Genomic DNA, 17,759 nt, shown 5'->3' on the forward strand with positions numbered 1-17,759 from the left:
GGAGCAGAAATGGCCCTGAGCCCAGCGTTTAAGCAGACAGCTACTGGGCTTTATCTGCCACTTTCTATTATCTCTCACCCCAGTAGTCTTCTACTTGGAAATTAAATCCACCGTTTATCTGTAGTGATCTCACCCACAGTCAGTATGCCAGTCCTATCTCTTGGTCTTCCTTTAGACAGTCATTACTTCCATGTGGACATTTGTTTTTTGCCTGTAGAAGCCATTTTGTTCTGCAAATTGTGTTTTTGTATACATTTTTGTGTACATATTTCATGTACTTTCTGTTTGTATCTAATTGAAAATGTCTGAGAAAAAAAAGAAAAGATATATGGTGATTATACCATTGCTAAAACAACCAATCTATTGGTGGCATAAGCCTTTGCACAGTACTATATATATATATATATATATATATAAAGCAAAGAGGACATTTTTCATATTTCAATAATTTATTTACATTTATTACACAAAGACAAAATAGGATGTAACAAAAAGTATTTAAAAAAAAACAAAAACAATGACAGGTGCTCAGGTGTGTGTGTGTGTGTGTGTGTGTGTGTGTGTGTGTGTGTGTGTGTGTGTGTGTGTGTGTGTGTGTTTTGGAGAATTATCCCCAGGCTTGTGATTTGCAATAATGTAGAACAAGTTTCCCGTCACTGCCAAAACACTGGAAAACAGGAAGGGGAAGAGGGAGCCTTAATACATAAATGGATACAGTTTCAAAATATGAAGAAATGAATAGCTCTTAATAGTACAATAATTATTACTCTCAAGTGTGAACATCAAACAGAACATGCCAATGTGCTACCACTTTTTCCATACAATAAAACATGGAAGCAGTCCCTGCCATGGATAACATAATGCCATCTTCCTAATATTATAAGGCAATAACCCATGACTGAATTTACTGATTTGATTCTTCAAACTACATTTCAATTATTGAAATGTGTGTTTATGCAAATAATGTACATCAAGAAATTTAGCATGGAACACACATAGTAGCGTTACAACTGAAGAACAGCGAAATACAATTTGAAATTTAAGACGATGTCATTAATCAATCCGGATGAATCCAATTCAGTAAGGTCACATATGCAATTTAAACATATACATTAAAACAGGGGTGTCTGACTCTTACATGTGGCACATGTAAACAAATGTAGGATGATTGAGTTACACATAGCCTGTACAATAAGAAAGGCGTCATGATCAAGCTGTTGCTTGTTTATGGATGTAGATTAACAAAATGCTTTCTAAAGAATCGAATCACTGATTCGCTTAATAAAGACGTTTAAAATAAATAATTAATCTGAAAATATATGAAACCATCACTACTTCCTAGATCATTCAAGTGATTATACTGTAAATCAGAAATGAGTAGTACTATTTTATGTGGGACAATCATGTATAGAAGGAAAACAACAACAACAACAAAAAAAACTTACTTCAAAAAGCACACCCACTTCTTGATCCGGTGATGGGGCAAATGACTGATTCACGTAAATGAACTGGGGGGAAAGAGTGGAAAGCTTCATCATTCAAGGTGAATTAATATAACATTACTTTTAGTCATGCTTTATAACTATAAGATTCTTAATAAATCCATATGATTGCACTAAAATTGCGGGTTCAGTTTGGTTTAGGTTTCGTACCAGTTGTTCGCTAGGCTCAAGTTTAAGAAAGCGTGAGATAAACTGAGAGAGTGACTGCACGGTCCTCCCTCTCTCCACCGCCCACTTCTTTGTCTTCATTATGGGGGTGTCTCCGACTGCCTTCAAGAGCACGTCAACTAAAAGAGATGGGGGAAGGTTACAAAAATAGCGGAACAAAATAAAGGTAGGATTTGAAGGAACGAAACAAGAAGCCGGTTGCTCCATCAAGAGGTCCAACGTCGCGCTTGTATGCGGAATGTGAAAAGATGACGTTGAGTCCAGAGTTTAGTTGGCTGTTGGTGGCATGTCTTTAGAACACAAATAAGCAGCTTCTTTTTTCATTTAGCCAATTAACTGCAGTAAACGTTGCTCATTCTGAACTGCAGCATAATACAGCGCAATGTTATCTAATTACAGCAGACTAAAATGGGCGAGAAAACAAACCAAACACACAGGCCTTTAATCACAGGGGTCTTTCTAAACTACACCATCATGACGACGAAAGGGTCGTCTTAAAAACAACATTTCCCCTATGATGGCATTAGATGGCATATTGGTAAGTTTAAATAATTATTTGACTTTCGTTCTGTTAGTTTAGTTTGTACCATGATGGTCAGAATTAACTTCGTAGCAGACGCCAGCTATCTAGCTAGCTAGCAATCTATCCCAAGTGTTAAAAGTAAATTTAGAAAGTAGCTGCTTGGTTTTGGCCATTCGGATTTATCAAAGAAATACCGCGTTAGTGAAGCATCTGACGATCCACATTTTATTAAGCACAATTACACAGATATCAAAAGAAACGCGATTCTTTAACTCGCCAATAAACATCAAAAGACGACTGATAGTTTACAACAAAAGTTGCTCAACCATTGGATAAAAACAGCGCATTCGGTTGTTTTAATTCGCTGCTGGCCCTGTCAATCTGAAAACACGGAAGTACTGTAGACGTCTTTCAGACCCATACACACATAAGTAAACAGCTATGCATTTTTTAAACATGTAGCAATATTCTAATACATTCTTACTCTTTTTCTTCTCTCCTGTCGATCCAGTATCTCCTGTATCAGTAACGCTCTGTTGTGCCGAGGACTCATATTTGTGTATTTCTGTGGGAGCTTCTGCGTTGTCAGACATCCTCTGGTCTCTAGCTAGCTACACATTCTAAACAGCGTGCACAACACGGGACAAAACAATTATTCAAAATAAAAGTTCTAAGATGCTTATATATAATAATGACTCTTCGAATTTTTCTTTTTGTTTATTATTATTGTTGTTGATGATGATGATTTTAACTTTTGATTTTCTTCATTATTACATTTTCTTTCTTTTGAATACCTAATTAGCACAGTTAAGTTGTCCAAAAATAGATAGATAGATAGATAGATAGATAGATAGATAGATAGATAGATAGATAGATAGATAGATATCATTATTAACCAATGACAACACCCTCTATAACTAATATTCTTGGAGTCTTTATTGCTGATATCTAAAAAATGAAAATGTCTTTATTTTTATTTATGTACAGTCACTTCAGATATGTACAGTGTCTAAAAGTGATTTCATATGCATAAATAAAACAAAGTGCCTTCAGAGTTACAATCCAAAACAACCAGTGAGTTCTTCAGGTGAAAAGTAAATAGTTGTAGTCTGGACACATGTCTCTCAAGCCATACTAATATGCAAACATTTAAATTGATGTCAGAAACTGAACACAAACAAGAGCTCATAATGGTTGGCACGAAGGTATTTCAACATATTGCAAAGAAGAGAGTAAAGGAAGATGGAGAGGTTAGTTGTTTGTAGATTGCATATGGTTTAGGCCCAAAAACAAATAATTTATTATTATTATTATTTTACATTTTAATTTATATTGCTCCTTTCTCACACACACACACAAACACACTATTCGTACTACTTTATGTATTTTTATGTATTTTTAGGTAATTTATCTCCATAAACTACTTGATAATCTAAACTGTGGTGACTGAACTACTACACCAAGTAATTATTGAAAATCTATTAATCCAAAATAACATAACACATACCAAGCAGAAATTATTAATATAACATTATGCTTTTGTCTTATAATTGCTGTGAGCACCATTACTGAAATCTGCTATCTGTGCAGTATAGATAAAAATATGACTCCACTGCCACAATACTTATCAGGGATACAAAAGTATAACTGTAAAAAATCTATTAATAGTAAGATATAAACTTTGAAATTTAGATACACAGCAAACACGAAAAGAACTTCATATGCCCAGGAGGGCTGGAATCATCATAGGTGTATGAATAATTGTACTGTTATTATTACAAATACAAGCGGACCACAGCTTTCAACCCACAATAGTGATTTTGACAATAGGTTGCAACATTTCCGTAAAGTTTGCTTTGAGCATCACTGCAAAACAAGGCAAAAAAAAGAATCCCCTTTTGAAATTTATTTTTATCATCAAAATCCAAATTGCCATTTTGTGTACATGCTTTATTGCCTTAACATGCAAGCAGAGAGGAATGTGAGCACGCCCACAAAGAAAACACTTAAACTGATGGAGAATTTCAAGCATTTAACAGCATTTTGAAGTGGTGTTACTTTCACTGTTCATAGATGTCTTCTTTCCTGATTAATTCATTTTCAGTCCTAATCTAGATCATATAGATTCAACACATTCACTGGATGTCTGCCCTCCTGCAGAGTTTAGTTTTAGCCCTAATCTAGATAATAGAGAGTTTCTAAACATAAGAGCCAGGTATGTTATTGTAAACTGCCAGAATAGACAAAGCAATGGTGTGGCAAATTATGGTATTTATTAGTTGGCAGTCATTTTGAAATGGTATGGCATGCCAAAAGATAACAAGGATCTCATATCTAAAGATGCTTACATATAAGGTAGAGGAAGGAAAAATGTCACAACATTTAGAAGACACATGATTCTGAGTTTGAAAGTTGCCAGCAAGAAAGCAATTCACATTTTGAGAGCACTTTTGATATGGTGTAGTTAAATAAACTTCTTTCACCCATTTCATAGTGCTGAACAGTTTGTGTCAGGAAAACAGAAGAGGCATTTGGTGTATTTAAGTATTTGTGGAAAATGAAGATACATATTCCATATCCCATATGTGGTATACCACAGTGAGCAATAAATGTATTTGGAAAGTAATATTGGAAAAAAAAGGGGGGGGATTGGAAAAACCTCCTTTAGTTGGCTAGATGGCCAGTTTTTGGTCATTGTTTGAAATGATTTCAGGCCTTGGTTATATTAAAGAAGAAAGACAGTTTTCCATAGACATCAGAAGTCTGCATTATCAGTAAAGAGCTTTAAGTCAGTTATGGTTACAGGCACACACAGGCCAGAGCTACACTCCCTGCACATGTCACAGACTTAGTAGATTATAATCAATCCCCATTTTAAAACCTGCAGTTTCTGGTTTTCAGCAATCTGACGAATGTTAGTGTCATCCTAGAAACTGTGCCAGATTTTAGCAGACTGAATGTTTCCTTTAGTATACGCATTTTGCTCTTCAGCTCCTGAGGTGCCTTCTTAAGATCTTTGCTTAGTGTGCTGCACTCCTGTGTTCTAGAGAAGTGTGTTCCTGTTTTAAAGAACTGCTGTTAAATGTTTTAAAAGATTTTCCATGGTCTGCTAGGTCATTTGCTGTTCTTGAGGTTATATGTTTTTTTCTTTCATTTTCTTTCATTGTTCTCTTTAATGATAAAACAAGGTAGAAATTTAGTAATGCACAGTTGATTTATTATTATGTAATAATTATTGATTATTGAATATTCTTTTCCAACAACACCTTATCTTGCTTCTTTAAATATTTACTTGGCCTTCATATTGGTTTGTAATATGAAAATAATTGTAAAATAAAGCTAACAGTTTACACTATAACCAAAAAGTGCATATTCAGAACGAGTAGAATATAAAGCAGACAAACTAAAAAGTGTATAAAAGAGGCCATAACAGTATTGCAGCCCCCTTCTTCTTTCATGGGCAGAAGAAGTCGCATGGGGAGTGAAGTCATCAGGCTCTCGTGGGAATTCCTCCTCTGTTTTTTAGTCTCCTTTTCCTGTGTAGCTCTTGAGCAGCGGGATGTCCAGGAAATGTGGCTTCACTCAAACTCAAGACTCAGTTCTAAGCCCAGATCTCTCTCTCCAGCTATTTTGTGGTTTTTTTATCTTTATCTATTTTGTGTTGTTCTACCAGAAATGCCTCAGCAAACTGCCAAACAACACAATTAGACGTACCGATAAAGCAATTGCCATTTCACTACTGAAATTTACACCTCACAAATTGCTAATATCACAGTATTAAAATGTTCAAATCATTATAATTTTGTTAGAATCCCCAACCATACATTGAGTAGCCTTTACTGTGTTCTCATTGTAAGAACTGGAAAGCTTTCACTGGGTCTCAACAAAATAATGATCCATGTAAATAATTATCTTCCTATTGCATTCCTTACAATGCATTACAAAAATATCTTTCTCAATTCCTTACAAATATTTTTTGGTTATTGTGTGTGATTCATACTTCCAGCCTTTGGCTATTGTGTCCTGGAAACTGCTAGAATTACAGTCAAACTGAGTCAGTTTATAAAAAGGAAGTGATCTAATGCAAAAAAAATCAGATATATCTTATTAGAATTTTAAGGCAGAATTTGATTATACTGAAATAAAAACAGGGAATGTCCCGCACACTTAACATGATCTAATAGACTAGGTTATGAATGTAATGTTGACAGGCCAGATTCCAAAAAGTGTTTAGGCAGTAAGTGTAACTTCTGTAGGCAACTGCACCCATGGTAGACAAGACAAAAGCGCATTGTTATTCAGTTGTTCAGAAATTAGGTAACAATTCACACCGTCTCAAAGCTATTACAGATGTAGCCTGTACAAAATGCGATAACTCCAAAGACCGGGGTAGAAGGAGAGATAACGGAAATAGATGTACAGAGTACTACACTGAACGCTAAGCGGCGGGGGAAAAGCAGCTGTACTTGAATTTCTGGCTTTTTTCATCTTGTTCAATTGCACAGCGCTCGCTAATGAAAGTCGCGTCACTTCCTTGCCCATCCCAAAGGGAAAAAAAATATCAGACAAACAGCGACACCAAGAAATTCTGAGGGAAAAAAAAGCTACGATAGACGAATTAACCTGTATAAAAGAAGATCCCGAACATAAAGCAATACATCGAGAACGAACTAGATTAAGAAGTACACATTCCTCGAAGTAAGTATTTATCCCCTCTTATCAGCTATAAAGTAGGCTATGAATTGGTAACTTCAGAAAACTCCCGGGGGGGCGCAACACTTTTCCGATTGCCCCTTTCTCTCACTTTAATTTCTTTCCCAAATTTAATAATAGAAATGGCCCCACTCTTTTCAGCGCCGGTTTGCACTAGACAGAGTTAAGGAGAATAATACGGTACGAAAAATGTTCTTTTTCTTGAAGAGTGGCGGAACTTCAAATTAACTTTCGCAACCGTACATTAACTAACTAGCCTATATAGTTTGAAGACTAATAGGCAGGTTCGGTGTCACACATGTAGCCTAGAGGGTAATGAGCTACAACAAAAGTATCTATTTTATTCTGTGAAAACTAGCCGAATTGGGAGACGCGGCAGTTCTGACTCTCTCCAGCTGTGGCTGTTTGTTGACTCGTCATCCAGGTAACAAAAATGGCGATTACACCCATGCGTTTAAGAAAACGCAGAATTTTAGTAAAACATGTAGACTAAGTAACACCACAGTACTTAAAGAATCAGCGTAGCTTTGTATCGGAAAACACTTACCACCGCGAATAAGACTGGGGTTTTACCACTCTAAAGAAAACATTTACAAAGTCGACAAATCTGAGTCTGATTCTATTGAAGTTCAGTATTCCAGATGTAAACCCACACTGGATTTAATTAACCAAGCTCACATTCACGGGAGTTGTACAGTTCCAAGCAAGACTGCGTAATATATCGTTAATCAAAATTTTAAATGAATACGTTACCCGTTATGACATTGATTGTATCTGCCTGCAATATCGCAAAGGATCGCAAACTGCACACACGCTCCTAATAAGTTTTTAACATGTGCTGGAACGTTCATACACACATTCCTGACATGGGCTGTTGTGTTTCAAATAGGCTAATTCAGATATTTACATATGTCATATGGTTTCAGTAACGTAAGACAATGCAACAAAAATAATCGCAAGTATGCATTTTGTCTATATCGTAAAACCGTATTTAGTAGTTTTTTTGTTTTGTTTTTCCTATCCAAGAACGTAGTTTGATCTTGTTACATTCTACCGAATTTAACTAGACTTGTGTGAGTTTTATATTAATAAAATGTCTTTTTAGATATAATTAGTAAATTAAAGGTGCAACGATTCAGGAAAACTGTATAAAAAGCGCATATTCAAATAGCAATAAACCAAAATCATACACTGATATTTCACATTGGACATTGTCTAGTAATTGCTTCCAGCAGAGAGTATGTGGCAGATTCATGAACTACATATTTCTTAGTAGCTCCCTTATCACTGGGCAATTTCATAATTTCCATTTAAGAACTGTGTGAATGCATATCTGCCTGCTTGCTCAAGGCAAGAATCCAAAAATATGTGTTTGCATTACAAGTGTCTCACTTGCAAGTCTGAGCATGGTTTAGGCATTACCTCTCAGACAGCTCTTTCTCAAAGTGCTCAGGCGTTTATGAGCATCTGCACTGCATTAGCCTGGCCAGATGTTAATGTCTGGTATATCAAATCAAGAGATACCATTAGAATAATTATTGTGAGTTCTAACTCTGAGAATGTACTTTCTTTTGCATCATCTGTAATCTATCCCAACAGGTTTAACTTATCTAATTATAAAGGCCTTTGTGCGTTTGCACAGGTATAATACGAGAGGGTAAAATCCTAAAACATGCAGGACCAAATCCAGAAGCCACAGTAATTCAAGTCAGAAAACTGAGTTACTGTAACATCATCTGAGTTATTGTAAGCATACAGAACTTCCTTCCAAGAGACAGCAGTCAATAACAACAGCAGCTAGACGACAATCAGTAGCTCATTTAATCTGTCCATCTTGTCTTTCTTCAGAATTTTCACATCAGAATGTTCATGTCTGTTTTACTGTCCTATGGTGGTGTCTTGCTGTTGATAAGGCTGTATGATCTAAACTGGTGGAGGCGTAATACTTTGAAACTTTCGTTCCTTTTTCTTATTCAGCTCCAATGCCTCTGCACAAGTCGGGCCGGGCTCAGCGCCTGGATCCCACAATGATCTCGGCGCCGCTGGGTGACTTCCGTCATACCATGCACATCGGGCGTGGTGGAGATGCCTTCGGAGACACCTCCTTCTTGTCCAGTCATGGCCCCTCCAACACAGAGTCTTTTAAGTCAGTCCAAAGCCCAGTGGCAGTCACCAGTGAGCCCACAGAGACAAGGCAGAACTGGGATGACGACCGCAGGGCTCCTGATGAGACACTTCCGGAACTTAGGCACTCGGAGTCTGTCTCGTCCTTCGACCTGGACCTAGACTTGGGGCCTTCCATTATGGGAGATGTGCTGGGAGTGATGGATGGACTGGGACTGGGCTGTGAGTGGGCAGGGGGTACGGTAGGCGACGAAGAGGTGTTCAGCCCTGCAGACGGAAGGGCGTCGCCAGTGGGCTTTGCAAACGAGACGAGGACGGAGAGTCTAGGCCGAGGGGAGGAGCATCTAAACGAGGTAAACGGAGTCAGGTCCAAAGGGTTCAGGCCCAAAGTGCGATTCAGCGATAAAAAAGAGGAAATTGTTGGCCGGCAGTACATAGCTCATGGGTTAGAGGTGGAGCATGAGAAGATTTGCATGGGTCCAGCGGAAGGCGTGCATGTGAGCAGTGAGGAATTTGCAAAGAAGGAGGCAGTGAGACCAGAGTCAGCCAATCACCAGGCAGGCAACAGTCCGAGCCCTTCCTCTTCAGAGAGCTCCGAATATGAAGGTGTCTCCCCACTGGACAGGAGGAGGGAGGAGGACCATCTGGCAGAATCTGGTTCCGAGGAAGAGCACGTTGCTGGAGATCAGGGGTATACATTTGAGGACGAATCTGATGAAGAGATTGGCCTTTAGATGGATGATGTTGAGTGTGTGAAGGGCAAGCTGAGAAAAGTATGTGCACAATGCTTTTCTAATCATCATTCTATAAACATATAAAGGGGAAACATAACCAAAGCTAAAAAATATATATAATCAAGAGGAAAAACTGGACACTGTAATTACTAGGTTAATAATACATTAAGACACACAAAGAGCTTCAGAAGTTCGCAGATAGTTTCAAAGCTGTAAGTTCTAAAGTAATTAACCAGTGGTGCAAAGTGGTATATGAATGAAAGTTTCTTATCAAGGCTAATGTTTCATCATCAGAAAGAATTGTAGTACTTTGTGGAAATGACAAAACATTCTTAGTACCTCTTTTAGTGTGACTCAGAATACATTTTATATTTAATATTTTAAATCCTTGATAAGCAGCTATTTCAGGTTCAATATCTTAAAACATTATTAAACTGGGAATGTTGAAGTTTCAAAGCTCATTATATGGGAATTTTGAAGCCTGTGGAAATGTAGCCATGGCATCTGTTGTAGCCTTGTGAGTAAATTTACTGTAAATAAATCATCTCATTAATGTAGTAAATAGTTGAGACAGGGCAGCATTGCATAAATGCAGTAAAAGGGTTTGGCTCAAAAACATTAAATCTGTTCACTGATTTCTTTTTAAAGAAACACATTGATATATACATATTTTTTTACCTCTGAATACTATTTCTAATGCATTTGCAATACAGACAGTAATATAAAGAGGCAAGAAAAAATCCAAAATGCTCTGTCCTCTTTAATGTCTCAGCATGAAGCAAAACATTATACTAGCCTCTGGCTGAATTATAAGGGACACTTACTTTCAATCAACTATAATTGTAAAAGTAATTAGTTTTACTTAAAAAAAAAAACATGAGCAAACTTAAGTTTATAAAGTATTAGCAAATGCTTTGCTTCTAAGTTAAAAACAGATTTGCTAGTGCTTTGGTTTGCTTAAAAAGTTTTTAAATCACATAGAAAAGGTTTAAATAACAGAAGTTGAGTGTGGGTCTTAACTAGGTATGCTACATGATCTGTGTAGTTTTTACTTGAATGCTCTGGCTAGGCTATGGTGGAAGTTTGGGCGTTCCTGTGGGAGTGACAAAACAATGGGTGGAAAAAACATTGGGTGAATGTCTTGCCTAGATGTTTTTTTTTCTTTTACATGTCTTCAGTTTACTATGATCGACACAGCTTCTTAGAGTGCTTTTTTCCCTAGTGCTTTCATACACATTGGTGTAATCTGAAGCACCATGGGGTATCTGCTGTTACTGAAGCTTAAGGTACAATAAGTGCAAATATACATTATGAAATATTTTTGACTTAACACAGATATGGGCTGCCATTAATCAAGCAATTGTACTAAAAAAGTTAGATGATCCATGGCACATGCTGTATTGTATGCATGGAAAACATATGAAAAATATCCGTGTGCTGGGATGTATTCTGTTAGCTAACCTCCCAGCTACTTTCAAGGAAATGAGCCATTAATGAGGCCTTTCTTGGTATTAACAGTAAGCCATTGCCCTTTGTATGACTCACAGTAACTACTCATCAAAATAAGGTGAAAGACTATAGGCAAATACAATAGATACAAACCTTCCAATTTCTTTAAACTCTTTGGTAAGTTTAAAAAACAAAGGTAGCAAACTACATTGCTGGAATACTTCAACCACAGAAATTTAGTACAATGTTAAACTCGTATCTTAGTTATTTAGCTCATTATTTGGCTACATGCCACAAGTCCTAAATGTAAAAGAGGCTTGTATATTTGGGTAGCTCTTTCATGTTAAAAAGGCATACCAGAGTAAAACCCATGTATCTGCCTCATTATTGTGGAGTGAGATTGGAGGAATTCAGCCAGGAGAATTTGCCAGGAGCAAAAGGATGGTAATTGATGGAGTTCAGTCAGACTGCAAAGAGCGAAAGAACACTGACATTACAATATGAGAGGACAAAAAAGGGTTAAGTCTTAACAAAAAGAAATTGCAACAAACTGTTTTCTGAAGCTTCATTTAACTGTCATCTTTTTTTCATAATGAACTATTAACCTATAAGCACCTTATACTTCTAAATCATTCTTTAAAGCCAAACAGAGCCTATCTGTGAGTTCTAGATCATAACTTTGTATGCTGTTAATGGCCAAACAAATTACATAATAGACCAAAATTAACACTGCACTTATCAGCTTTCATATGCAAAAACTATGACAAACTGCAAAAATCTGGTAATTCACAGCCACTGACAATCAATCTGTGAATTAATTTTATGTAACAATTAGTGTAGCCAGAAATATAATAAAGTAACCAAGCTGTGTTGAAGCTGTTCTGCTATAATGTAAGCTCTTAACCACACATCTGCAGTGTGGGAAACCAATGCTGTTGTTCTTGACATTATTTTCTTGGTATAGACATCTGCAAGATAATAAATGATTTCTTTACTTTCTACCAATGTGGTATTTCGCACTGCTGTTTTCTTCAAAGGTTTTGTTATGATTCTATTCGAGTATGGTTCAACCCATCTCTTTTCTTCTTTGTCCATGTAATGGATGATCTAACTACAGAAAGTTAGAACCAACCTAAACCTTTTACCTGGTTGACAATACACATAAAGGCAGCATACTTAAACGTGGCACCTCGAGCCCCTAAATTCATTAGAGAATCTACCCCAGACATACTCAAGCCAATCTTTTCCATTCTTCCTCCAGAACAGTGTCAAGAGTGAAAATAAACAAGTAATCATCTCTCCCCTTATGTCAAAGAACAGCAATTTGCAAACGGCAAAGTTGTAATAATGGAAAGAGCGAGCACTTACAAGTCCACACAACAGCAAGAAGGAAAACCTGTAGCTTAAAGAAGACAAATGATAGTTAAAATGAAAGTATATATACAATTCCAAGCATAAAGCATACTGACCTAATGAACCATGAAACTACACAGGTCTCGGGCTGCTTTAGTGATGGTGGCGATAGTAATTGTGGGAGGGCAGCATTTCTAATTTTGCACACAGAAATAAAAGGCTATTTTTACTTTATTACTGAGTCTGTATTATTCACTAAGGTCCAGGTCAGGTTTCTTACATCAGGTTGCATATGTCAGTTTAATTTTAATACATTTTCACTCTGCATTACCACCAAGGAGAATAAGGAGTTTTTCTACATTATCTGAATAAATTAATTTAAAGAAATTTGCAAAGCTCACAGCTATCTGGTGCTACAGATGACTGGCATCAATATTAAGAGGGCAGTGCTAAATCAGTGGTTAAGGTACTTGATTTGTAATTGGAAGGTTGCTGGTTCAAGCCCCACCACTGCCAAGTTGCCACTGTTGGGCGCCTGAGCAAGGCCCTTAACCCTCAATTGTTCAAGTTGTACTCAGTCATAATTGTAAGTCGCTTTGGATAAAAGCATGTAATTTTTCAAAATGTATAACTTATGAAACTTAAGTACCTAAACTGTGCTGTACTGAAGAGGTATGAAGCACCACTTAACTTGCCCCATAAAAGGGAAAATTACTGCAGAAATGAGGCCTTGCAAAAGTGTTGACAAAAGCAATACATATTTTACTTCAGTTATTACTAGTTATTCACATATTTGGTGTCAAAACAGATGTGATGCAAGACAGTTAAAACCTAAGCATTCAAAGAGATTGAAATGAATACTCAATATTAGGTTTTGGAAATATTAACAAGAAATATGACCACATATACTGTAAAGTAAAAACTATTCAGAAATGAAAATTAGTTTAGCACTTTTTTCCCCATTGGCTGATATATGCTTATGCACACTCTTGGTGGAGTTAACCTCAAATTAAGGCCTCAAGCAGCTACCAAACTTTGATAATCTCTGTGCCAGATTATGTACGGATATTCAACACATGCCACAGCACAGATTTCAGTTAGCAATCACCCATGTGTTGCCATTAATGAGTGCTAAAGAGTAACACCCAGTCACAAGCATAATGATTAGTGGAACAAGAACCCTGATGAGTCAATGGCTGTCATGATAATGATGCATAAAGTGCAATATCAAGTGTATTTCTACCATTGTAAAAAGTAAAAATTCTTTTACACAGAGATAGTTCTGAATACATTGAATCCTGACAGAGCTGTGGAGATAAGGGTTCCAGGGATCTGTGGGTGCCAATGGAGTTCCTTAACTTCTGATTGGCCCTGGTGCAGGAAGAGCAGCTGTGGTGGGAGGTCCTTTAAGCTGCCAGCCCTCTCACCCACATCACATGACTCCACTGACAAATCCCACTGGCTAATGACGTCATCTGCTCCTGAGGCAGCGAACACGCTGGAGTCGACTGGGTTCCACTCTACTGACGTCACAGGTGCACTGTGCTGTTTGAAACTGGCCACGGCACGTCCAGACTGAGAAAGATGACGAAGCCAACAGGTGTTGAAAATCCAAAATATAAGGAGAGAGATTCAGATACATTTTTTATTTAATTTAAATGAAAGCAGAAGGGAGATAGCAATGTGAAGCAAAGGAAGCAAAACATGATTGCGTATTTGAGGAGTTCTACTGTAGGTAGACCTTTGATGTCACATCAATACAAAGCAAGTTTCTTCAGGGTTTTGTTTTGTAAGTACTTACCTCTATAAAAAGGAAATGGTGGCCAATTAGTTCTGTGGGTCTACTTAATGCAACTCTTCAGAAGAAAATGCTCACCTGGAACTGCCTCAAATCCCACACCTTCAGAAGGCCATCATCCCCTCCAGACAGCAAAAATGGTTCGGTCCGATTCCAGCTGATGACATTGACATCTGTTGAGTGAGCCTCATTGGCTGAAAGCATAGAGTTTGGAGGAGCCCTGATATCCCAAATGCGAACAGACTGATCCACTGAACAAGAGGCAAAAACCTGGGGGTATTAGAATAAAACACCCATCCATTACCACAACTTGCTGCTTTGCTCTTCATCTCTGTATGCACCAATATAAAATACTGTAGGTACAAAATACATAAATCAGAAATCTTGCTACTACTAACTTACTGTTGCTTCAGTAGGTGACCACTGGAGGTCCTCCACAGACTTGCTGTGAGAGCTAAAAGGCCGCTGGTCAACCTGCCAAGAAGTTCCACCCTCTCGTGGCTCCCAGACGTGAATGTTCTTCTTGCAGTCTCCACTTACAAGACGCCCTTAAGAACAAAGTGTGACATTATTACAGCATTTGTTACCACAATGGAACAGACAAAAGAAAGTGAATATTTTCCTCTTCTCCAGGAGTGTAACATCTGCTGACACATTTGTGGGCTGGCGAAAGTCCACCGTGATCACTGACCTGGTACTTTTGAAGACCAGTCAATGGCAAAGCCTTCTGACATGTGACCTGCAAAACTAAACAGGGGCGTGGCCTCTTTGCGCTGCTTTACAAACGCTGCCATGACAGCAGAACTGTGAACTGCATCCAACTGGCGCCGAAGGTCAAAAATCTCCACCTGACCTTTCTCTGACCAGACTGCAGCCAATGCCTGCTCGCCCCGCTGGGTCACCTAATTCAAAAATGGAGGACAGGCAAGGCAAAACATCTTTAAGGAACAATACTAAGAAAATAATCAATCAACCAATCAATAGTGCAGTTCAATATGAAGTAATAATTCACCAACAATCAAGAGAAGTGGAGTCAGAACCAGAGACTCACTCTGACTCTGTTTATTCCACCATAGTGGGGCATCATGGCCAACTCTAGCTGTGGCTTCTTCTCTTCATCCTCACCATCCTCGTCACTCTCTCCATCACTGCTCTCCTCCTCCTCTTCCTCCTCCTCTTCCTCCTTGTTCTTTTTCTTAGTGCCATAGAGGTTGTGCATACGCATGACAATGAGTCTGGATGGAGAGAGAGCAATTCTTGTTTTGGTTTGATCCTCACTGGGGCCAGAGCCTATATATGAACAGATAAGTTACTGTGCTTCTACAGTGTTGGCCATGGCTGTGTGTAAGAATAAAAGATACAACTAGTAATTACACAAAAAAAGGAATTATGATGATAATGCATTAATGAAACTTCACTTCACTGGAGCCTGGAGCAAACCTACCTATTGCTGAGAGCTGTATCTGCTTGGGTACCCGAACACAGGAGCATGGACAGGGGAAATGTCTCTCTGCCCTCTCCCTCAGCATCACGCAACACATCAAAACTCAGACAAGGAGCACCTGGAGTGGACATTCATTGTTAGAATGTTACTGTTTTGGACTTTTTCTGACCTTAATAACAACAAACTCTGTCCCGTCCTTACTTAACTGAGGATATGAATTTTAACTCTAGCCCATCTTCCTATTACTTCTATGTGTTGAAAACTGTGTATACAGTGAAAATGCCTGATCTGAACTATGATGCATGCAATAAGCAAAACGTGGTGAGGTGAGGTGTTCCATTCGATGTCTCTGAATTTTAGCTACCTGAACTAACTAGCTAGGTATGTCTGTTTTGGACGTGTAACTGACAACACCAAGAGAACAGCTGTAAGGCAACTGTTTATTAGTTAGCAAAGTCCCCAAATAGCCAACGCTTGCCAGTTAGCTAGCTACATTCATTTCAAATCGTGCTAAGAAACTGAACAGAAACAACAATATGGACATAGATAAAGCTAGCCAGGCTACGCCTCCATTATCTAAGTAAAACTAATAAGCTACCGTTTTCCGTCCAAATAGGCACTGCCGTTAATCAATATGTTCACATGCATGTGCGTTCATCAGTGACTGAGCAACCTGTTTGGCACTGATGATACAGGCGGTATGCAGACTGATCCATTTCCAGCTCCTCTCCTGGCTGAAGAGGCTGAAGACCAGGTACGTAAACTTTACTGTCCCCATCTCCATCTCCATCTCCATCTCCATCTCGGCTTTCTTCCTCCATATCATCTTCATCACTGCCACCTGACTCCATCTCCTCAACTTCGTCTTCACGTGGAAACGTGTGTTCTTCGGGCGCAGCCATTTTGAAAGCAGCTGAAGAAGGTGGCTGGTTACACTTCCGGTTACGTTCACGTCTTGCGAAGCACTTTTAACGTTTAAAGGCCCTACTTATAAGATCATTTGAAGTAAAATCTAAATATCATGTAAAATGTAAATAATCCTAAATTAGTACCAAACATTCAATTTAATTTTAGAAAATGTTACATTTTTGTGTCTATTATCCTAAACAGACGGCGTGACTGACATAGGCTACAATAAGATAGCGGTTAATGCATTGTAATTAATTTCCTTAGAGTAAAACAGAAATAAAACGTTTGTTTTGAAATGATAAGCATCACATTTTTGTAACGAGGACCATGGGTTAACGTATCAATAAATAATGTCTTAATACTAATAGTCTACAGTCAGAATGTTTGAATAAAGTAGCCTACTCCTTTTTATTTAATTCCAGCCAGTTGGATATTGGTCAATATAAGATACGCTTTAGATTCCAAGGGCAAGTACAACGTAACAACTCTTAATTCAAACTCAGATTAATCTGAATATATAACCACTTTTGCCATTTCTGATAAGACAAACAGTTTATTCATATCAATACCAGTCCTCAGATATCTGTAAATTCGCGGAAGTCTAATAGATACATTAATAGGATAACTGTACCCAATAAAGTAATCACTCATTCTGTGTCTTCTCTACACTTAACGTGATGCGATCAGGTCACAGTCTCATGTGTACAACTGCCAATTTAGCGTAGATGTAGTGTTTCTTGTGAAAAGCTATTTAAATTTGAAAAATTAATGTTTCGAAGTGTTTCAAATGATATGTCGAGCCCAGCGTTAAATTGATTTTATTGCTTTTTTCATTAACTGTTTTTTAAAAGTCAAAATGTCCTCCTTATCTATAACAGGTAGATCCAGGTTTGCCTTGCTTAAAAGTGTAACGGTTTGTTTTGGTGCGTGTAAAGGTTTGTTTCTGCGCGTTCCGTCGCTCGGTTTCGACGCTCACCACTGGAGAAACGCGCCGTTTGATCAGTGCTCCGCTCTGGGGCACGTCTTCCCTGCGCTCGTCAGA

At 38.0% G+C, this 17,759-nt stretch overlaps 3 protein-coding genes and 1 long non-coding RNA gene across 5 annotated transcripts; 2 read left to right on the forward strand and 2 right to left on the reverse strand.

Moving 5' to 3' along the window:
* Positions 1 to 430: 430 nt before the first annotated feature.
* atg12 (ATG12 autophagy related 12 homolog (S. cerevisiae)) lies at positions 431 to 2,819 on the reverse strand. Its single transcript, XM_026999275.3, has 4 exons — positions 2,678 to 2,819; positions 1,653 to 1,789; positions 1,446 to 1,508; positions 431 to 667 (listed from the first exon to the last, which is right to left on the reverse strand). Exons 1-4 carry the CDS (start codon positions 2,784 to 2,786, stop codon positions 608 to 610), a joined length of 369 nt encoding a protein of 122 aa, XP_026855076.2. The 5' UTR covers positions 2,787 to 2,819; the 3' UTR covers positions 431 to 607.
* Positions 1,706 to 2,843, forward strand: LOC113570705 (uncharacterized). The gene is made up of 3 exons (XR_003409913.3): positions 1,706 to 1,836; positions 2,070 to 2,208; positions 2,705 to 2,843. It is a non-coding gene; the product is annotated as an uncharacterized LOC113570705 (long non-coding RNA).
* Positions 2,844 to 6,637: 3,794 nt separating this feature from the next.
* On the forward strand, positions 6,638 to 12,214 carry cdc42ep5 (CDC42 effector protein (Rho GTPase binding) 5). The gene is made up of 2 exons (XM_026999220.3): positions 6,638 to 6,891; positions 8,884 to 12,214. Exon 2 carries the CDS (start codon positions 8,889 to 8,891, stop codon positions 9,762 to 9,764), a length of 876 nt encoding a protein of 291 aa, XP_026855021.2. The 5' UTR covers positions 6,638 to 6,891; positions 8,884 to 8,888; the 3' UTR covers positions 9,765 to 12,214.
* A 1,093-nt stretch (positions 12,215 to 13,307) lies between these two features.
* On the reverse strand, positions 13,308 to 16,736 carry grwd1 (glutamate-rich WD repeat containing 1). Of its 2 annotated transcripts, XM_026999219.3 has the most exons (7): positions 16,482 to 16,736; positions 15,809 to 15,926; positions 15,416 to 15,599; positions 15,056 to 15,266; positions 14,767 to 14,912; positions 14,443 to 14,634; positions 13,308 to 14,141 (listed from the first exon to the last, which is right to left on the reverse strand). In XM_026999219.3, the coding sequence occupies exons 1-7, from the start codon at positions 16,708 to 16,710 to the stop codon at positions 13,833 to 13,835; spliced, it is 1,389 nt and encodes a 462-aa protein (XP_026855020.2). In that variant the 5' UTR covers positions 16,711 to 16,736; the 3' UTR covers positions 13,308 to 13,832. The 2 variants fall into 2 exon arrangements, with proteins under 2 accessions (XP_026855020.2, XP_081552778.1); XM_081696652.1 differs by lacking the exon at positions 16,482 to 16,736 and having other exon boundaries at positions 15,416 to 15,654; positions 15,809 to 15,929.
* Positions 16,737 to 17,759: the final 1,023 nt, after the last annotated feature.

This window comes from Electrophorus electricus, chromosome 14 (assembly GCF_041902795.1).
Source record: "Electrophorus electricus isolate QZ-2024a chromosome 14, ASM4190279v1, whole genome shotgun sequence".
Taxonomy (NCBI): Eukaryota; Metazoa; Chordata; class Actinopteri; order Gymnotiformes; family Gymnotidae; genus Electrophorus; species Electrophorus electricus.